This window comes from Anser anser (assembly GCF_964211835.1).
Source record: "Anser anser genome assembly, chromosome: 5".
Classification (NCBI taxonomy): domain Eukaryota; kingdom Metazoa; phylum Chordata; class Aves; order Anseriformes; family Anatidae; genus Anser; species Anser anser.
Window position 1 is genome coordinate 12,580,541 of NC_139725.1, and position 18,386 is coordinate 12,598,926.

Genomic DNA, 18,386 nt, shown 5'->3' on the forward strand with positions numbered 1-18,386 from the left:
CTTGAAGGTCTTTTCCAAACAAAATGATTCTTTGAGTCTATAATTAATTTCATAGTTACTTCCTTTAAGTGATCAGTAGAGTAACAGCAAGACTGGAGCCTTTAAACACTCAAACTTCAGTTCTCTGTGAGGCTGTGATGCCCCATGTCCCTTTCAATGCCTTACTGCCACCAAGTGGCTGTTTTGCAGTGCTTAGGTTCTGTGTTTCATGTATGAATTGAAAGGGATTCCACTAAATGGCAAATTTGTGTCCCTAAATTGTGTATTCCAGTGCACGTTCCGAGAAACTGAAAGGGGTTTGCGACTTGCACTTTGATATTGTAAAACTTCAATATCAAATGTCTCAGAGTAATCTGCCACTGCGGAATTTAAACAGCCAAGACTGATCACAAAAATTGAAGAGTTGTCATAGACCTTATTTATCCACTTAAGCTGTCTTGGATTGTTTCTAGCCAATTCAGTGTATGCAGAACTACTTATCTTGATTCAGCTTCCCTTTTGGTCTTACCCTTTTGGATGTGAATCAGTTCATCCTGTTATTTTCCCTGGTTAGTTGGGCAATTGATTTACTGTATTGTGGACGTTTCCTCTTTACAGGGACAGAGAAGACAAAAGAGCCTCCAAAGTCTTAGGCACTAAATGGAACTTAGGCATATTGCTGTCTTCAAAGCTGTTAATTCTTAGGTCATCCTAGCCCCGGGAGTAGCTTAAATTGATTTGAATTTTCAAAATTAAACATCCAGATAATAATGTTCTGACTCTGGGCATTCAAGATAAAAAGCCACGTGCTGGGCAACACCAGCACTTCAACATTGGTGAAACTTGACATACAAGCACATTTTTTTTCCTACTTACCTCTCTTGTCACAATCCATCTGATAAGTACTTTCAAAGCTTCATGTACTGAGCTGAAGCCTCCAAAACATGCTGGAAGTACTCACATCCTTATAAAGTATATATTTGACTAGAACACACTATCCAGCAACGAGAGAAACATAAGGTCAGGTCCCTCTTTCGTCAAAGATCAAAAATTTGTCCTGACAAAAAAGGAAAAGTTCCTTTCTTGCCTCTTGAAACCATCCTACTTACATATCTGAATTAAAGATTCACTGGTCCCCAGAAAAAAGCAGAAGTGAACTTTACTTCCAAACCTGTTAATTACAGCCAAAATACAAGACATAGCATTCTAGCTCCACTTGCTACCAGGATTATCTGTGTGGTTCATCCAATAGTCAAAATTCAGTGGTGTGAAACTTGAGTTAGGGAGATGCAATCCCTCTAGAGGATCTTCAGAAAACATCCTTGTCCAACTTCTTCCACGTGCATGAAGAGCCTAGCCCGGGATATTCCATTATAGAGCTGAGACATTAAACAATAGCTGTCCTAACATAACAAGACTTTTGTCTTTTGTGGCCTATGGCCAACATTCCAAGGTCAGAGAAAACTTTTGGCAGTGCTCAGTAACACAGATCTTTAAAAATGACTTCTTACGCGCTGAAATGATTTAAAATGCAGTCAAACACCAGTATTTCACCCACTCTCCATTCCACAACTGGGTGATCCTGCCCAGGAAATAAAGAACAGCCAAAGCCATGAGGCTTGCTCCTGCTGCTGAGATAAACAGAGCCACTCTGAAGTTTCACCTGAGACCTAACAGCCTGTTGAAGGAAAGTCCTTAAAACAGCTCTTGATTTCGTAAAACATGTACATTGCTACATATATAGTAGTGCAACTTCTAGGAGTCAGGAATCATTTTTACTTCTCACCATCCTGGTGGAAAAACTGGTATGTTTGTTTTTTGTTTTGTTTTTTTTATAAGATTCATTTTGGTCTATTATTTGTACTGCATACTTCACACAAGTTACAAAGGACAAAGCTAATTAAGTGTTCCCTTCCTCTGAAATATAAACGCTGAGTTTTATGACAGTTCTCTTTCTGCAGCTGTGGACATTTATTCCACATTTTAAGGAGTGATGAATCTTGCACAAATATATTTTACAGTGATGGCAGAAGTAATTAGTAAGATAAGGAATTTTATTATTTCCTCCATCAATAGTTCTAATAAGAAGAGGGAGAAAAACACACAAGGAAAAACAAGGTAAAAGAGTTGTGGGGCCTCAGTTGGGCCTTTGTTGGCCCTTTTTTTTTTTATAGTTTTTTAATCAACCTTTATCAATGATTTAATGATATTTTTATTTTTTCCATTACAATTTTATTCTGCATTTAACAATAACCTTAGCCTGAAGAGATGCATTTCTTCTATTCCCTCACAAGCCATACTCCTTTTTGACACTGACCAGGGAAGGCACCGTTATCTTCCTCAGAATCAACCCCTTTTGGACACTAACCCACTGTTACTGAGGTAACAGGTCATGGAAAGCTGTCAGGCACACTGTATTAACAGTTAGTAGATTGGCAAAGAAGAGAACACCAAACAGGTGGAAAATTACCTTGTTTATCTACACGAGAGACAATAGAAAAAAAAGGATTGGTCCCAGAACACACAGAGAAAAAAGCTAAAGGCTTAAAGACAAAAAGGTAATGAAGACATCTTCATTACTGGTATGCCAAGAGCTATATCCCATTTGGTGTAGTAAAGGAAAAGACACCAGGGAAGGCACTAAGGCTAATTACAATAGATCACATAGTGCATGTCTTTGTGAGGTGTATTTTGAATGCGCATCATCCAACAGAGAAAGTTCAGTAATATTTTGGCTGATGTGTGCCTAAGGGCATGCAGCCTGCTGACTTTTGCTGGTTGAAAAGTTAAAAATAATTTAAACAGTATCCTAAACCCTAACATTTTTACAACTCAATTAAATTTGTCTGCAGGTAAGACAGAAACACCTCATACTCCCTGGTCCAGAAGTTCCGAGTTCTCTCTGCTTAACAAGTCATCCATTTGACCAGAGTTTCAAATATACGTGAAGCTTCAGGTGGCCAACAGACTGATTATCCTTTTGTTTCCTTAGGGATCCCTACATGGGCTGAGTTGTGAGCATGGACGTTCCATATTTCTGTTGTCTCTTCTCACTTTTAGTAATTGGTTCAGTGACACGAAAGTATGGCACTGTGAAGGACACTTGCAGAGACTCCGTGGGAAATTACACGTGGGCAAATAACTCAGAGGCCTTCAGCACAGAAGAGATGTGCAGGGGAGCATTCCCACAGACAAGGGCATGCCCAGCTCTCACATTTACAGGCCTGGGGAATAACCTGTTCTTTCCTGTTTCTCTGCCTTAGTTAGGTCTCTAATTTCTTCATGCTTATTCCTACAGAACTGCTGCCTGCACCTTTTTTTCCTCCTCACCCATGCACATACATATTGGCATGAGCTCTCATATGCTCTGTACTGTCCCCTTGGTTTGGGTACTTCCATTGCCATTGCTAATTGCACGTGGGTTTTTGAAAGTGTAGCACCTACACAATTTTTTCTTTTTGCCTCCACATTTCAGTAACTCCCATCGCATGCTGTCTCAACTTTCTTACTACATTCATAATGAAAGCCACCTCACTATGTTACTTAAGAGACTTCCCTACTATATACTCAGTAAATGCAGTATCAGCAGATAGAAGGCAATCTGTTCCCAGTCCCAAAGAAGCCTCTCCAGCTTGATGGAACATAAGCTCCTCCGTTCTACTTTTCCTTGTAACTCAACCCCAGAGAAGAGAAATCAAAAAAGCACAAGAAGAATTAAGAACACACCTTTTTAAAAAAGTCCATTAAATCACATTCATCACTAGAATTAAGCTGTGTCACCTCCCCACCTCTGGCTTAGCCAGCTCTCTCTCCTTTGTGCAGTATCTTCCAGGTGATCACCACAGGAGGCACCAAGGGTGGGGAATTCCTCTGGAAGGATCCTCTGCTTCTTATTTATGTAGATAGGCATCTAGCCAGAGCTCCCCTGAATCTTTCAAAGAGCTGCCAAGAGAGAACCACATTTCCTTAGAAACAAGATAATAAAATATAGCATCCAGGGAACATAACCTTGTGGGACGAATTCCCATCTATAAATTAAGTAAAAGAAATCCTTAGAGACAAGGCAACGTAGTCTACAGCTCCTTGGAAAACATGAAGAAGAAACAAACCACATGGTCTACATCAGACAAAGACTGGAAGGTTAAAGCAAACAACTTAAGTAGAATTAAGACTAAAGGAGCAAGCATGGCAGAAGAGAAACACATGCTATTGAAGGACAGGGGAAAGGAGGCGGGTTCCCCTCTTCAGGCTTTGTTGAGCACCAGCGTGGCCTCAGAATGTTTTAAGAATGTTTTTCTTTGCTGAGAGGGTGGTCAGGCACTGGAACAGCCTCCCCAAGGAAGAGGTCGCAGCACTGAGCCTCGAAGAGTTCAGGAAGCGTTTGGACAATGCTCTCAGACATATGGTCTGATTTTTGAGTGGTCCTGTGCAGAGCCACTAGTTGTCTTCTATGATCCTTGTGGGTCTCTTCCAACGCAGGATATTCTATTATTTTATGACTTTTCAAGTGAAAAAGAAATATCTGGGAGGATGAGGGAGGGAAAGAAAGGATAACAAAAGAGTATGAATGACAGTTGAAACTCATCTATCTGAAAACATCTCTTTCCCCGGAGCATACTCTGAGATAGAGGCACTAGATCTGGCATCCTACTGACTGAAAGCAGAAGTGAAGAAAAGGGACTCTCCGTTAGGTCATTAATACTGATACCTTCTCCTGCTGCTACTGAAACCAATGCCATGACTGAACAGTTTTCCAGTCCCTTTCACAGCCAGCCATACTGTCTACAGCTATTCACAGGACTTCTGTGATTCAAGTTGGCTGCCTCTTCGCTTCCCACGTGTCTCGTTTGTTCACTCTATAATAATTGGACAGCCCTTCACCTAGGGAATGCATTGGGTTGATACATACTGCACTATATCTGCAAAGGCGGTGAGCAGTGGCTTGCAGTGGTACTCAATGCCATGTTTGGCACACAGGGACTTCACCAAAGGGGCCACCTTCCAGTAATTGTGTCGAGGCATTGTAGGAAAAAGGCTGTGGAAGAGAATATGGTGATTTCAGTGGCATCCATTGCCCCACAGAATTCCTACACCTCTTCTGTACCTAAGCTTAGGATGCACACTCAACCTCCCTCTGTGCCTATAGCCATTAGTGCTCTGTAGCGGTCCCTCTCACACCACTTCACTCAACATCAGCACTAACCAGGAAGCTGGCAATTCTCAATCACTCCTGTGCCATGCTACTCATATTCAAAGTGGTATTTGGTATTTGGTACTCCTCAGTGCTCCAAAAAGTTTATGACCATCATTTGGATTTCCCATTTCCTCCCCACATGAAGAGCACAAAATTTACCCTCATTTTCCTTTGTTCTTGTCTTAGCTGATAGAGAGAGATGGCCCTTGTAGGCTCTTTAGATCTACTATAACGAGCGCTCCCCCAAATTCTCTCACAACCCCAGCCCATGCTTCAACTCACTGGTGCTCAATTTGGAAATTCAGATGTCCACTAAACCAGTCGTTGAATAAGGACTGATGAACATTACAGGTTGCCTGGAGCTGAGAGGAAAATAAAAAAAAGATAACGTTTAAGTGTTATTTTAGGAACGCGCCTTCTCTTACATTTGTCAGACAACAGTAAGCAGGCACAAGTTTCTTATCATCACATGCCTCCTGATTGAATATAGCAACTCTAAGAGCCATCTCTAGTCAACATAGATGGTCATGATGTGGTATATGATTATTAGGGACATAATCTAGGAGAACAGACGACTTCCCCAGTAAGATAAGCAACCAGAACTCACTGTACAGGTTCCTTCACATCTCTCACTTTAAAAAACTGTGTAATGCCTTCAGAGCTGAAATGAGACAGAGCACAGAGAAAGAGAGATCCATCTTTCACACGTGGGAAGATCTCCATCTGAAGACCACTGTAGCGTCTCTGGTTCTTTTCCTTGAGAGATCTGTTTAGCATCTGAAGCTTCCATCCCACTTCCGCCTACTTTCTTTGAACATATCACTCACTTCACACAGTGAGAAGAAAACATAAGCAGCTTGTCTATCAGCTCTCACCCCTGCTATGATCAACTCTCTTGGGCATTACATACCCCAATCAATAACCTCTGTCATTCAAAGTCACAGCTCCCTGGAAATAAGGTCTTACCTGGGTAGAGAACCAGTCCACGTTCTTATCATAATCAATATGCATTGGGATGTGATTCATTTGTGTGATCCAGACAAACCAGTTACTCTCTATGAACCTGTGCACACAAAACACACAAAAAACATCACTAATCTCACGCCTGTGCCATAACAAGTCAGTACAAAACACCTTTATTCATTTAAGATGGTCATCGTTTGATCAAGTTAACACCAGGAACCCCAAACATCTTATCAGTAGATGAGGCCTATGCAGACCTTCTACAGGCACAAACCAAACCAACCACCTCCATCTTGCTGAAAGGAGTAAGGGTGCAGAAGAATAGAGAGCAGATGGACAAGATAACCAGGAGGCTGAAGAGCTGACATGAAGGGAACCGAGTAGAAGAAATGAAGGAATTTGAAGTTGAATGATACCTGACTAACAGATGAAGCCCCAGGATACCCTTCACACCCAGCAAGGGCAGGTAGGTGAGAAAGAATCGGATGTAGAAGGTCAGCATCCAGGCCAGGTCCTGTAACAAAGGAACAGATAAAACTTCATTAATAAAGATATTAAATAGTACTGGTCCCAGTATGGACCCCAGAGGGACAGCACTCATCACTGATCTCCCCCTGGAGGTTTAGCCTTTGACTGCACCTCTCTGGATGCAGCCATCCAGCCAACTCCTTATCCACCAAATACCCCACCCTTCAAAGCCATATCTCTCCAATTTAGGGACAAGACTGTTGTATGGGACCATGTCAAAGAAGTCCAGGTAGATGACATCAGTTGTTCTTCCGTTGTCCACTGATGCAGTCAGTCCATCACAGAAGGCCACTACATTGGTCAGGAACTATTTGCCCTTGGGGAAGCCATGCTGACTCTCTCAAATCACCTCCCTGTCTTCCATATGCCTCAACATAGCTTCATGGAGGATCTGTTCCATGATCTTTTCAGGCTCAGAGGCGTGGCTGACCAGTCTATAGTTCCCAGGGTCCTCCTTTCCACCCTTTTTAAAAATGGGAGTGATGTTTCCCCTTTTCCAGTCAGCAGGGACTTTATGTGGCAGCCAGGACTTTTCAAATATGATGGAGAGAGATTTGGCAGCTACATCAGTCAGTTCCCTCTGGGAACACGTTTTGTTACCCAGCTATGAATGGATCTTTATAGAAGAGAAGGGCTGCATGGGCGGTAGGCTCTCTCCCCGAGCAAACATTATTTCCCTGATCACATACCCCACCTCCTTGACACAGAGACAAACAGCTCAGAGTTGCTCCCAGTAATGCCTCATTTCCTACGCTGAAATGTATGCACTGAACTAGGAAAAGTCACCGCTGGCAAAGTGGAGCTAACTTACCACCCACTGTTTCCTCTGTACCACAAAGTAGAATATGTACCACTGGAAGTAAAGAGGCACCAGAGCTGGGGGACCAACTATAATGAAGAAAGAGATTGCGGAGACGTTAACCATGCCAGTGTGATAAAAACATTGAGATAAACTGGAAAATTATGGGCTTGAGCAAATACTGTCCATAGAACTGCATAAAGGTAGGGTTACTCACTGATGAAGAAGTACTTGTGCTGGTGGTTATAAGGCATGAATTTCTTCTTTTGGACACCAAGCTGTTAAAACAAGTAAACTATTCAGGCCACAAAGACATCTAAAGACATTTGTGTATACACTCCTATCTACTTTTTCAAAGAAGTGTATGCTTAGATACCTCCTAACCTTTAAAACAGCTATCCTACCAAATTGTACCAGCATCCACCATGCCACTGGCTTCATTTTTCACTGGTACTTCAGTCTATGACTATGATATGTTTTCCAAAAAGAACCTCCTCACCACGCGTTGGATGCACAATCGGTTGGGTAGTCCCTTGCACCACAAACAGCAAAGTGCACTGGAAGCTCTTTCCCTACAGAGGGCACAGTTGCTTAACAACATTCACATCAAAAACCACACAAGGCACAGAGAACAGTTTGCTGCCAGGACAGAGCTCCATTAAAAAGAAGAACCTATGATACTATTAACAAAGACAGCGTGTCGAACTCCCACCTACTTACAATTGGTCTCCAAAGCACAGAAATTTGCATCTAGACATTAAACTGTGTCTACAGGAACATGGGTGAACAGATTATCCTCCCTCTAAGACTGCTAATTTTTCAGTGTTCACTGTATAAACGTAACAGATCACATCACTGACTTCCCCGAGGGACTCCAGTACATCCCTGCACATGTCCAAACTCATTCTGAACAGCAGCCCTCTTTTCAACATTTGTGTAGCTGCTACCAGCAGCCACATGTTCCTGCCTCTTCTTTTGTGGTGGTTCTAGTGATCACTTTGATTATGATCCCAATTTGAATTAATCATGAAGACAGGAGGGTTATGTTCTGATTCAGAAAGCATTTTTACAGCTCTGTTGTCAGGTATATACATCACTGTGCTGGCTTTAATGTACTTAACTTAGAGTGTGTAAGGATTCACCTAAAGTTATACACATGCCTGAAGTATTTATCCACATAATGCAAAGCTAAGAACTAAAATGTGATACACATCATATTTTCAGACCCTTAATTTCAATGCAAATCAGAGAATTTAAGCCAGGTGACAATATGCATTCAAATAACTTTTTTTTTTTTTTAAGAAAAATAAAAAAAAAAAAAAAAGGACCAGCGAATGCTAAAACCATTCAACTGATTTCAGAGTTGCACTAGAAATAGAGTTGGACTCCAGGTCGGACCCAGTCTGACACTCACTGAGAGACTGAAACCACTGAAATAGCTTCTTTGATCAGTAAGTGTAAATGTTCCAAATAATCCTTGGTTGTGAACTGGTGCTTCATCTCCCAAAAAAGCTACAATTAGTCAATCTGATCTGGTTAAAGAGAAAAACTTGCAACTTTATCTCCATGCAATTGCAGGTCTCTCATCAGAGATGTATGAACTTGTCATTATGACAAATATTTCACCTCATTTTAAAACAGTTACTTTTACTGAAATTTTAAGACTATAAAAATCTTAGAAGGATTACTAAGGAATATTAGGGACTAGTGGAAGGCAAAGTAGTACTATATAAAAAAGCAGGTCAACTCTAACAGTGTTAATTATATTACAAAAGCCATTTTCTGGATGTACTCATTTTACAGAAGCATGTGGTTTTTTAAAACCTTCAGAGAAAATTTGGAAGATTTCAACCCACAGCAAGAATGTATTAAGGAAAAAAAAAAAACATAGAAAACTGCTGCAGCATTAAGTATATGGAAGTTACTGATGCATCAGTTTCTTCTTGTTTTTCAAAGACCACTAAAGCCAAGACGCACTCTCAACAAATTCCTGAAATACTGAGACCAAACCAACAGGTCACTAGTCTCCCAGCTCTCTGCAGCTTTCCAGAGCTGCATGCTGCAACCTCGCAGACTCTGCCACGTCTCACCTCTACAGAGAGTGTTTTTCCCAAAGCAAAAAATAAGGGGTGCATGTTAACATCAGGGTCCTTTCGGAAGCAGTTGGGTTTAGCATGGTGCTGGAAGTGGAGGTGATTCCACCAGCTGGCTGGTGCTCCCTGCAGGAAGGGATGAGAATATAATACCATTAAAAAAAAATGTATCTTCTGCCCTTAGTCCGCCCTCCCAAGTAGTTCCTTGCATTTCCTTCCTTCTTGTACTGAGATTGTTTTTGACTGTAGAGACTCCTCGGCTAGTCTCTGGCAGTCACTCTCAGCACTGGCTGCTCACCTTCAGATGGCCAATCACAAATTTATGCACCAAGTGGTTCCATCTGGATTCGCTGAAGACTGAAAGATGTCCAAAATCATGCTGGAGCCAGCCAGCCTGGGCCTGGAAGGGGAAGAAAAAAAAAGAAACAAACAAACAAAAAAAACAGTGCTGCCAGGAAAAAAGAAGAGTTGGAAACTTCTGAAAACGGGGCTCTCTTCACTTACTATTCCCACTCTCCTCATGACTTTATCACTGGTTAACAAGAGCACACTGTCACAGAGAAGCATTTCCATTACTAATACCCCATCCAAACAATTATCAATTACTGTATACCAGTGCAGTCCAGACTCTGCCTAATGACTTTTGCTCACAGACAGTTGTTTTCACGAGGAAAGAAAAATCACAAAAAATGTAACGCAGCTAAGAAACAGCTTTTATTCTCTTACAAAACTGCACTGGAATTGGCAACGAAGTTTCCTTTAAGGAACAGCTTGCTGCTGCCTCCTCTGAGTAGTTGTAATTCCAAGAGGATCAGCTGGCCACAGAAGAAATAGCTGGGGCTTTCAGAGCAGTTCTGCTCTCTCTCTAATTCACTGTAGGTTCCCATGGGAACACAGCAACTTGGCTCATGCACAGTTCCTTAGAGTTCTGACACAAGGGACCTCAGAAGTGTAGCATGGCTTACACAGAATGAAGAAGGCTGGGAATAAGGAGGGCTTTGACAGACTACGGAAAGCAAAAAGCAGTGGGAAGCCCACTCTACCTAAAAATCACGTCATGGTACTGTAACTTAGCCCCCTCCGTGGAACTCAGGGAGAAGCAGAATTTTGAGAAGTCCACAAAGATCAAGATTTCCCCTGTGCTTACGGCAACGTGGTCCTCATTCTCAAAGACTAGCTTTTGGTGTTTCTGGGGCTGTTTTTTTTTTTCCCCTCCATTTCAGTGCCTAGTTGCTTACCTGGACAGTGCCTAGAAGCACTGCAGAGATGAGGAAAGGCACTGTGGATGATCCAAAATACCAGATGGTGAGCCAAGCTGCAACATCCAACAACAAGATGTGACAGAGATGCAGCATGAAAAAGGTGCGGTTGGGTTTGAGAAGTCCCATCTTCTCAACAGTTGCACGGAGTTCACGGAAATCTTCTACCAGCTTTTTCTGTAGGGAGAGCCAAGAGTGAGCGTGTGCTGGCCTGGAAGTGCCTCAGGAACCCTAAGAGGAGCTCTGTTTCCCCTCTCAAGGAGCAATGTGGCCGTGGGTTAAAGCTGAGAGTCAGTCACTTAAGAGACAAACCTTCAGTAGCTATTTTATGACCCCTGAGTATGCAAGCACCTCTGTGACAATGCATAGTTTCTTTAGCTGACTGTATTTACCCTCTCAATTCCTACCCACAGGTGACAGATACTGAAATAATAAAGGAAATCCTCTGCCAGTCTGATTTTCCTTTACATACCTGTGATTCTGAGCACAGCTCCTCTGCCACTCTGCAACAGGAAAGCTGCCTAAGAACGTGGCTAAGAGGCCCCAAAACTCTAGGCCATTAATAATGACATTAGGTCAAGGGGAAGCCTCAAACTGATAACGATTCCACAAGACACTATCAATATTATTAGTGATGAAGTATCACTATTTTATGTACAGGGATCTCAGGCTGCCAATAAGAGAAAGTAAACAGCAGAGTTTTGACACAAATAACAGGTTTTTAAGATACTTACATTCTTGCTGGGCTCAAAGCTGGGTTGATCTGGTGCCAACTCCCCAATCAAGAGGGGGCTCATGTACTTTCTCACCAGTGCCTTGTCAGGATGAAATGCTATGAAAGGATCCTGAAATACAGATACAGGAAGAGGATGAGAAAAACATCACTTCAGGTGATAGCAAAAGAAAGGTATTTCATGACGTTTAGTAGAAAGCAACCCAACTAATGGATCTGGCTGGACCAGATATTTCTGCCACAAATTGTACTGCTTTATTCACACCATAAATGACCACTTGTAGCTGAATTCTCTGTATCTGCTTCTATGTGAATGCTGTGATTATGGATGACAGGGCCCCCAGCACAAGACATGGACATACTAGAACAAGTCCAGAGGAGGGCCGTGAAAATGACCAAAGGGCTGGAGCACCACTCCTTATGAAGACAGGCTGAGGGAGCTGGGGTTGTTCAGCCCGGAGAAGAAAAGGCTCCAGGGAGACCTTATAGCAGTCTTTTCCAGTACCTAAAGGGGACTACAGGAAGGTTGAGGAGGAACTCTTTGTCAGGAAGTGCAGTGATAGGACAAGGGGGAATGGCTTTAAACTAAAAGAGGGTAGGTTTAGATCAGATATTAGGAATAACTTCTTTACATTGCGGGTGGTAAGGCACTGGCACAGGTTGCCCAGAGAAGCTGTGGGTGCCCCATCCCTGGCAGTGTTTGATGACAGGCTAGATGGGGCTTTGGGCAACCTGGTCTGGTGGGAGGTGTTCCTGCCCATGGCACAAGGTTGGAGTTAGATAGTCTTTAAGGTCCCTTCCAACCCAAACCATCTGTGCACAGGTCACCAAGAAACATCAGCTCACTTCCATCTAACTTCTGAATCTTAAAATTTCATGTCCTGTTGAATCTCAAGATCATCTCAACCACATACTCCTGTCTCTCTTTCGCCTTAAGTGTCTGTCTTATTTGTACTCACACTACATACCATGAAAAAAAGATCAGATCACAGAGAAGGGGAAAATATTAGCACAAAAACTCAAGTAGCTAGCTGAACTGGGAAGAATAATGGAACAAGCAGGGCACAGATGGTCCTGATAACCCACACCAGTCTCTCAGAAGCCCCACGTTGCTCCAAACGTGCTTTCTTGGCAATCTCCAACGCCCATCCTTCCTTTAAAAGATCTCTAAGAAATGGGTTCAAAAGGAGGCTGATGCGGCTAGCTCCAGGTCAGCTCTGTTGCACTTCAGATGTACCATCACATATGCAAATAAAGAAGGAAAAGAAGTGAATAAGGGAGGAAATGTGAATAAAGGAGGGAAAGAAGAGAGAGGAATGTTCATTTGCATTTTCTCACTGAAAGAGAAAAAAAAAGGGAGGTGTATGTGGGCCGGCCAGAGAAGGATGGTACCACACATTTAGACCAATCATTACAATCAGTGCAGGCTGTAAAACCTGGCAGAGCAGTCTCAATGGGAGGCTGAGAAACGGACCACTACATTCTAGAAATCAGAGCACTGCAGTAGCACTTGGCAAACTAGAAGGAAAAGTGTTCTTTCTTTACTTGTTTTTCAGTGTGTTTTTTTTTTTAAGGGGGGAGATAGCTTTTTGTGTTGTTTTTTTTAATGGAATTTACTTGGCTCAGGTTCCTGAGAGGACAGCAGTTCAATTGCACCCAGCAGCGACACAGATCATAATGCCTAAAGAATGCAGTCGGCTACAATCATACCACCCGGCTGCGTTCAGCCCTACATGCTGGCAGCCAGTACGAGCAACGCGTTTCTGATCACACAACGGCAACGGAGCTTACAAAATGCATGTGCACGTCCTGACCTCGTGAAGTATGTGCAAATTCACATATTATCTTTGGCTTTACGCTACAAAGATATTAAGGAGTGAAGGAAAGCACTAGGTCTCAAGTGCCATCCTTTTCTACTCAGTGCCTAGTGTTAAAAGGGACAAAAAGGAATTGAAAAGTAGTCCAGAAAAGCACTCGAGATGGAGCTTCACATCCCATACCTGCCCCAGGGTCCAGTTACTTACACCTGGAGAAATGCACGCTTCTTTTATTCTGGGGGGGAAAGACAAGCAGACAAACAGAGGAACCACACAGACAGTCTACCACACGCCCCACTTTCAACTCTAACAATGATTACTCACCGTTGGCATTCAGACAAAAACGATTTTTCAAAAAGATTTCGCCCACTTGTAATCTCGTGGAAACACTGTGCTGGCTTTTTGAAGCTAGGGGCTTACCGTGCTCCTACAGTCGCAAGGAATAATTCTTCGAGGAGCTAGGTCTTAGACTTGCAAGGAATAATTCTTCAAAAGCTAAGTCTTATAGCTGCAAAGCACATAGCGGCAAGCTCAGGTGTTTCTTTTCAGATCTGGTCTGTGGCTAGGTGTGTATAAAGTGGGAGCATTTCTACCGTCTGTCTGTGTCCTAAAACCGACTGTTTCTCCCTGGATTTACACAGCCAGCCACAGACACCGTACCTGCACACATCTCAGTTACTCCTTTAGAAGGGAAGGAGTGATGCCAGCCCTTCCACAGCCCCAGCAGCACCCTGCACCCTCGGTGCCTCCAGAGAGGAATCACAGAGTCATTAAGGCTGGGAAAGCCCTCCAGGATCACCTGGCCCCACCATCCCCTACCACTGATGTCACCCACTGACCCATGTCCCTAAGCACCACATCCAACCTCTCCTTGAACACCCCCAGGGATGGTGACTCCCCCACCTCCCTGGGCAACCCGTCCCAACGCCTGACTGCTCTCTGAGCAGAAATGTCTCCTCGTTTCCAACCTGAACCTCCCCTGGTGCAACTTGAGGCCATTCCCTCTGGTCCTATCACCGGTTACCTGTGAGCAGCGGCCGACCCCAGCTCCCCACGCTCCCTCCAGGCAGCTGCAGAGAGCAGCAAGGTCCCCCCCAGCCTCCCCGTCCCCGGACCAAGCACCCTCGGGACGCCCCTCACCGTGGCGTCCTGCCCGGCGTAGTGGCTGATGACCCGCGAGCCGCCGGGGTGCCGCCGGTGGAAGCGGCTGATGTCGTACACCTTCCTGTCGATCACCAGCCACCGCTCCTGCGGCGGCGGCCCGCGGGCCGAGCGCTGCGCGATCTCCTCCCAGGTGAAGCGGCGGGGCTGCGGGGCCGGCCCGGGGGCCTCCATCTTGGGGCGCGATCGCGGCTCCGGGCCCGCCTGGGCTCGGCCACCTCCGAACCCCTCGCCCCGTCCCGCTAGCCCGCCCCCCATTGGCTGCCTACGCGCCGAAGCCCCGCCTCCTCCACGCTCATTGGTCCGCTCCCGCGGTGCGCCCGCCCCTTTTCGCGCCCCGCCCCGCCCCGCGGCCGTTCTGCCCCCTCAGGCACAGGGGGCAGCACCCCGGGGGCTGCTCTGGGGAGCCCGGGGACTGGGGAAAATGGGCCCAAAACTGCTGCCAGCCCGGAGCTTAAAACCACCTCAGGGCTATCGCGTGCTGCTGCTGCGCTGCAGCTGGGGGAGAAATAATTCGGAATGTATTATATGTAACATAAAGTATAACATTAATATTGGTGTTGGTTATCGATATAATTGGTAATTAATAGTAATAATTATCGATATAATTGGTTATAATTTATATTAATTATCAATTATAATTGTTTATATATCAATATATGATTACAATAGAATGTATTGTATGGTTATGTATCATAATATATGTGTAATAATATAATATGTAATAATATAGTTTATGATATTGATAATAGTAATTATTATATAGTATATGCTATATTGTATCATGTATTATTTTATTTTATATATTATATATTACATGGTGTATTATATTATTTTATATAATGTATTGCATAATTATATATATATAAAATACTCAGAATATATTATTTACCTAATAATTTTGGCTTGCTTAAGGACTGGTTGGCTGCAAGTCGCATTCCTCGAGGTGTCGGTACTGGCGCGAGTGCTGTTCGTCTGCCTCTGCCTACAATCAGGAAAATGGGAGAGATGCAGCTTGATCAAATTTGCTGGTTGTGTCGCATCATATCGAGGTGATACGGGGGGTAGGAAAGGGCCCTCCGCAAGCCACAAGGGCAGGCTGGCAAGAACAGCAGGTAGTTTCACACGAGCAAGTGCAGAGTTCTGCACTGCCAGGTAAAAAGCATGGGGAAAGGATCAAAATAGGATCAAAAGGATCAAAGTCCTACACTACTTACTAGTTGGAAAGGACAGAGGCTGGGTGGTCAACGTTATATGCCAGGTAAAGACACAGAAACTGATATTATTTGCTCATTTGAGAAAATACCACGGATAGGATTCGGAGAAAGCAGAAAAGACCAAGGAGCCACGCCAGATGCACAGACTGTGCGGCGCTACCTACACCCAAGTTGCTTCCTAAAAGGAAGGACAATTTTTTAACCTGTTTCTCATCACTTCTGGACTGAGGACACCTCATCACTCCTGCTCCTGCTCGGTTTTGTTTCCCCTTCCCAGCACATCTGTCTCTCTCTTCTGTCTCTCCTGCCTCCCCCTTCAGCCCGTCTCGTCCCCACGGCTAGATGTGCCACGTATCACATTATATCAGATAATATCCCTGCTTGCACAGCTGAGAATGAGTCTTCAAACAAACACCCCCAGCAGCAGACTATTGAATAATCGTGGGAATTCATACATATACATTGCATATACATTGAAACGACTGCCTCCACGTTCAGCTCCCTAATTGCCTTCCCTCGCAAGCCTTCTCTCTGAACTCTCATTGCTGATTCCAAATTTCTTTGTTTTCACTCACACCTTCCCATCTGACCTAGATAGAGCAGTTACTGTTGTCTGTAACCATAGAAACAAGGGATCACTAGGCTGCATCCCCTCATTCTGAACATCACCCTGTTACTACACCAAGTCTTTCCAGCTTGGAATTCTGTGCCTGCACAAAACACTAGATCAAATATCTGTTTTTTCTTCTTTTTTTTCCTTCCTTTAGCAATGCCATGGCTAATACCTCAAGTTAGGCATCTCTGTTTATACACATCTGCGCTGTTGTCCTTGAAGGAAAAGGTTCTCTCCTAATCTCAGCAAAAAACAAATGTCTTTTTTTTAATATGTTGACTGCTGACAGTCTTGCAAACATAACCATAAAAGCATTGATAAATGATGTTTAGTATCTTCTTAAATTCAACCATTATATTCAAAATGGTGCAGGAATAATTTCTACTTCTTTATGATTATCTATTGCACAAATGAATAATTGTCACAAATTTAGTTAATATTTTCAGTTTGGCTTCTCGTTATGAATATGGGTGGCACAGTTTTCTTTTCCTTATATACCACAACTGAAAAGAAAAAAAAAAAGAAAAGAAAAAAAAAAGATTGTTCTTCTTATACAAGTCAAGCCTTGGGAAATTTGTTTTAAGGGATCTTAACAGTTATAAAAAAAATACAACTGAGTTTGATAAAGTGCACTCTTGTTCCCCTTACAGGGCTCCTCTGATTTCAGGAGGACCAGAAGCTAATAGTGACGTTAACAACTTATTTACAGATTTTCCCAGACAAATTATGTAATGGAATTAACATTAAAGCTTTTTCTGATATAAAATCCGTGGCTTTGTTTGTTCCCGCAGTAAATGATTCAGTCCAAGACATCTTGCAGGCTACTTGAACCATCCAAGTGTAGGCAGCGAGGGGTTCAATGTCCTGCTACAAGCTGCCATTTGTCAGCAGTGGCTGGTTCTCTTGCACTTGCCATACCCAGGATCTCAATGGGCCTCACATAGGCAAGAATGAAGTCTTTGTAATAAAGAGTGCAAGGAAAAAAAAGCTGCCATTATACACTTACTAACATCCTACATCCAGCTGTGACTACCTGCATTAACAGTCAGTCTTATATTTAATTTAATTGCTTTTCACCTAGGTAAAAACAGACCTGGCTGCTCCGTTCTTCCAGCAGCATTCCCTCTTTTCAGAGCTCTAACTTGTTTTACCTCCACTACTCCCATCTTCATTTCTCCTTATTGTCATGTTCTAGCCATGACCCAGCTTCCCAGACTATCAAGGACCACTGAACACCCGTGGGAAGATAGATGATCTTTGTTTCAGTCTTCTGACCTGGCTGCAATTCATTCCTAACAGCCTAGATGGCTGGGGATCACCGCAAGTCAGAGAGATATTAAAACTCCTCGTGTCCCTACAATCATGTGGCTGTAGCAGTTTCAGATACCCAGGTGACCTCGGTGATAAGGGATCACTAAGTACATGCATGTGCGCTGTGGCATGTCAGCAAAGAGGCTGAGAACAGGATCAAGGTGTTAAAGGAGAAAATGTTAGGATCAGGAGCAGCTCCTGTTTGAACAGAATGAAAAGCTGAAGATTTACATGATGCAGACCATAACCAGTGCAATTAAAACAGTTACTCTGATGAAGCATATGCAGGAGGAAAGCATCAACTTTAGCATCGCTTTCCTTGCAGGGGAGAGCTTGAAACTCAGGAGTTTCAGATCACTCCGTTACAGCTGACTGTAGCACCCCTCTGCCACCAGGCTTAGAACCCACAGGAACATTGGAAGGATTAGCATAACCCCAGAAAATGGGGTAGATACTAGAAAGATTTCCTTTTTCATTGTCAACTGTACCATTATTGGAAATGAGCTGTAATAGTAGAATAATTTGGGCTAGAAAAAATAGTATTGGACCTGGAACTACTCGTTTGGCTTGCTAAGACTTTAATTATACTGACAATAAATCCTTGGTTTTGCATATAAACAGCGTTTATATGTCCATGTTAATTGCATGGAATATTGCTCTGGTACTCTGCCCTATGAAATATTAAAATTTAAATGCAACAGTTATGCATAACAGAGGGA

The 18,386-nt window shown here is 43.3% G+C and overlaps 2 protein-coding genes across 14 annotated transcripts in view; both read right to left on the reverse strand.

Annotated features, from left to right (window-relative positions):
- Nucleotides 1–2,012: 2,012 nt before the first annotated feature.
- On the reverse strand, nucleotides 2,013–14,791 carry FADS1 (fatty acid desaturase 1). Its single transcript, XM_083840367.1, has 12 exons — nucleotides 14,506–14,791; nucleotides 11,550–11,660; nucleotides 10,795–10,992; nucleotides 9,855–9,956; nucleotides 9,554–9,682; nucleotides 7,681–7,741; nucleotides 7,476–7,552; nucleotides 6,553–6,650; nucleotides 6,140–6,236; nucleotides 5,456–5,535; nucleotides 4,889–5,014; nucleotides 2,013–3,921 (listed from the first exon to the last, which is right to left on the reverse strand). The coding sequence occupies exons 1-12, from the start codon at nucleotides 14,782–14,784 to the stop codon at nucleotides 3,870–3,872; spliced, it is 1,410 nt and encodes a 469-aa protein (XP_083696493.1). The 5' UTR covers nucleotides 14,785–14,791; the 3' UTR covers nucleotides 2,013–3,869.
- RAB3IL1 (RAB3A interacting protein like 1) overlaps nucleotides 11,550–18,386 on the reverse strand; it is a 67,555-nt gene continuing 60,718 nt past the window's right edge. For all 13 annotated transcript variants that reach the window (XM_083840378.1, XM_083840376.1, XM_083840377.1 and 10 more), the window contains 2 exons: nucleotides 15,419–15,511; nucleotides 11,550–11,660 (listed from right to left, as the gene is read on the reverse strand). The gene's annotated coding sequence lies outside the window, so the exon portion shown is untranslated. The remainder of the gene's footprint in view (nucleotides 11,661–15,418; nucleotides 15,512–18,386) is intronic.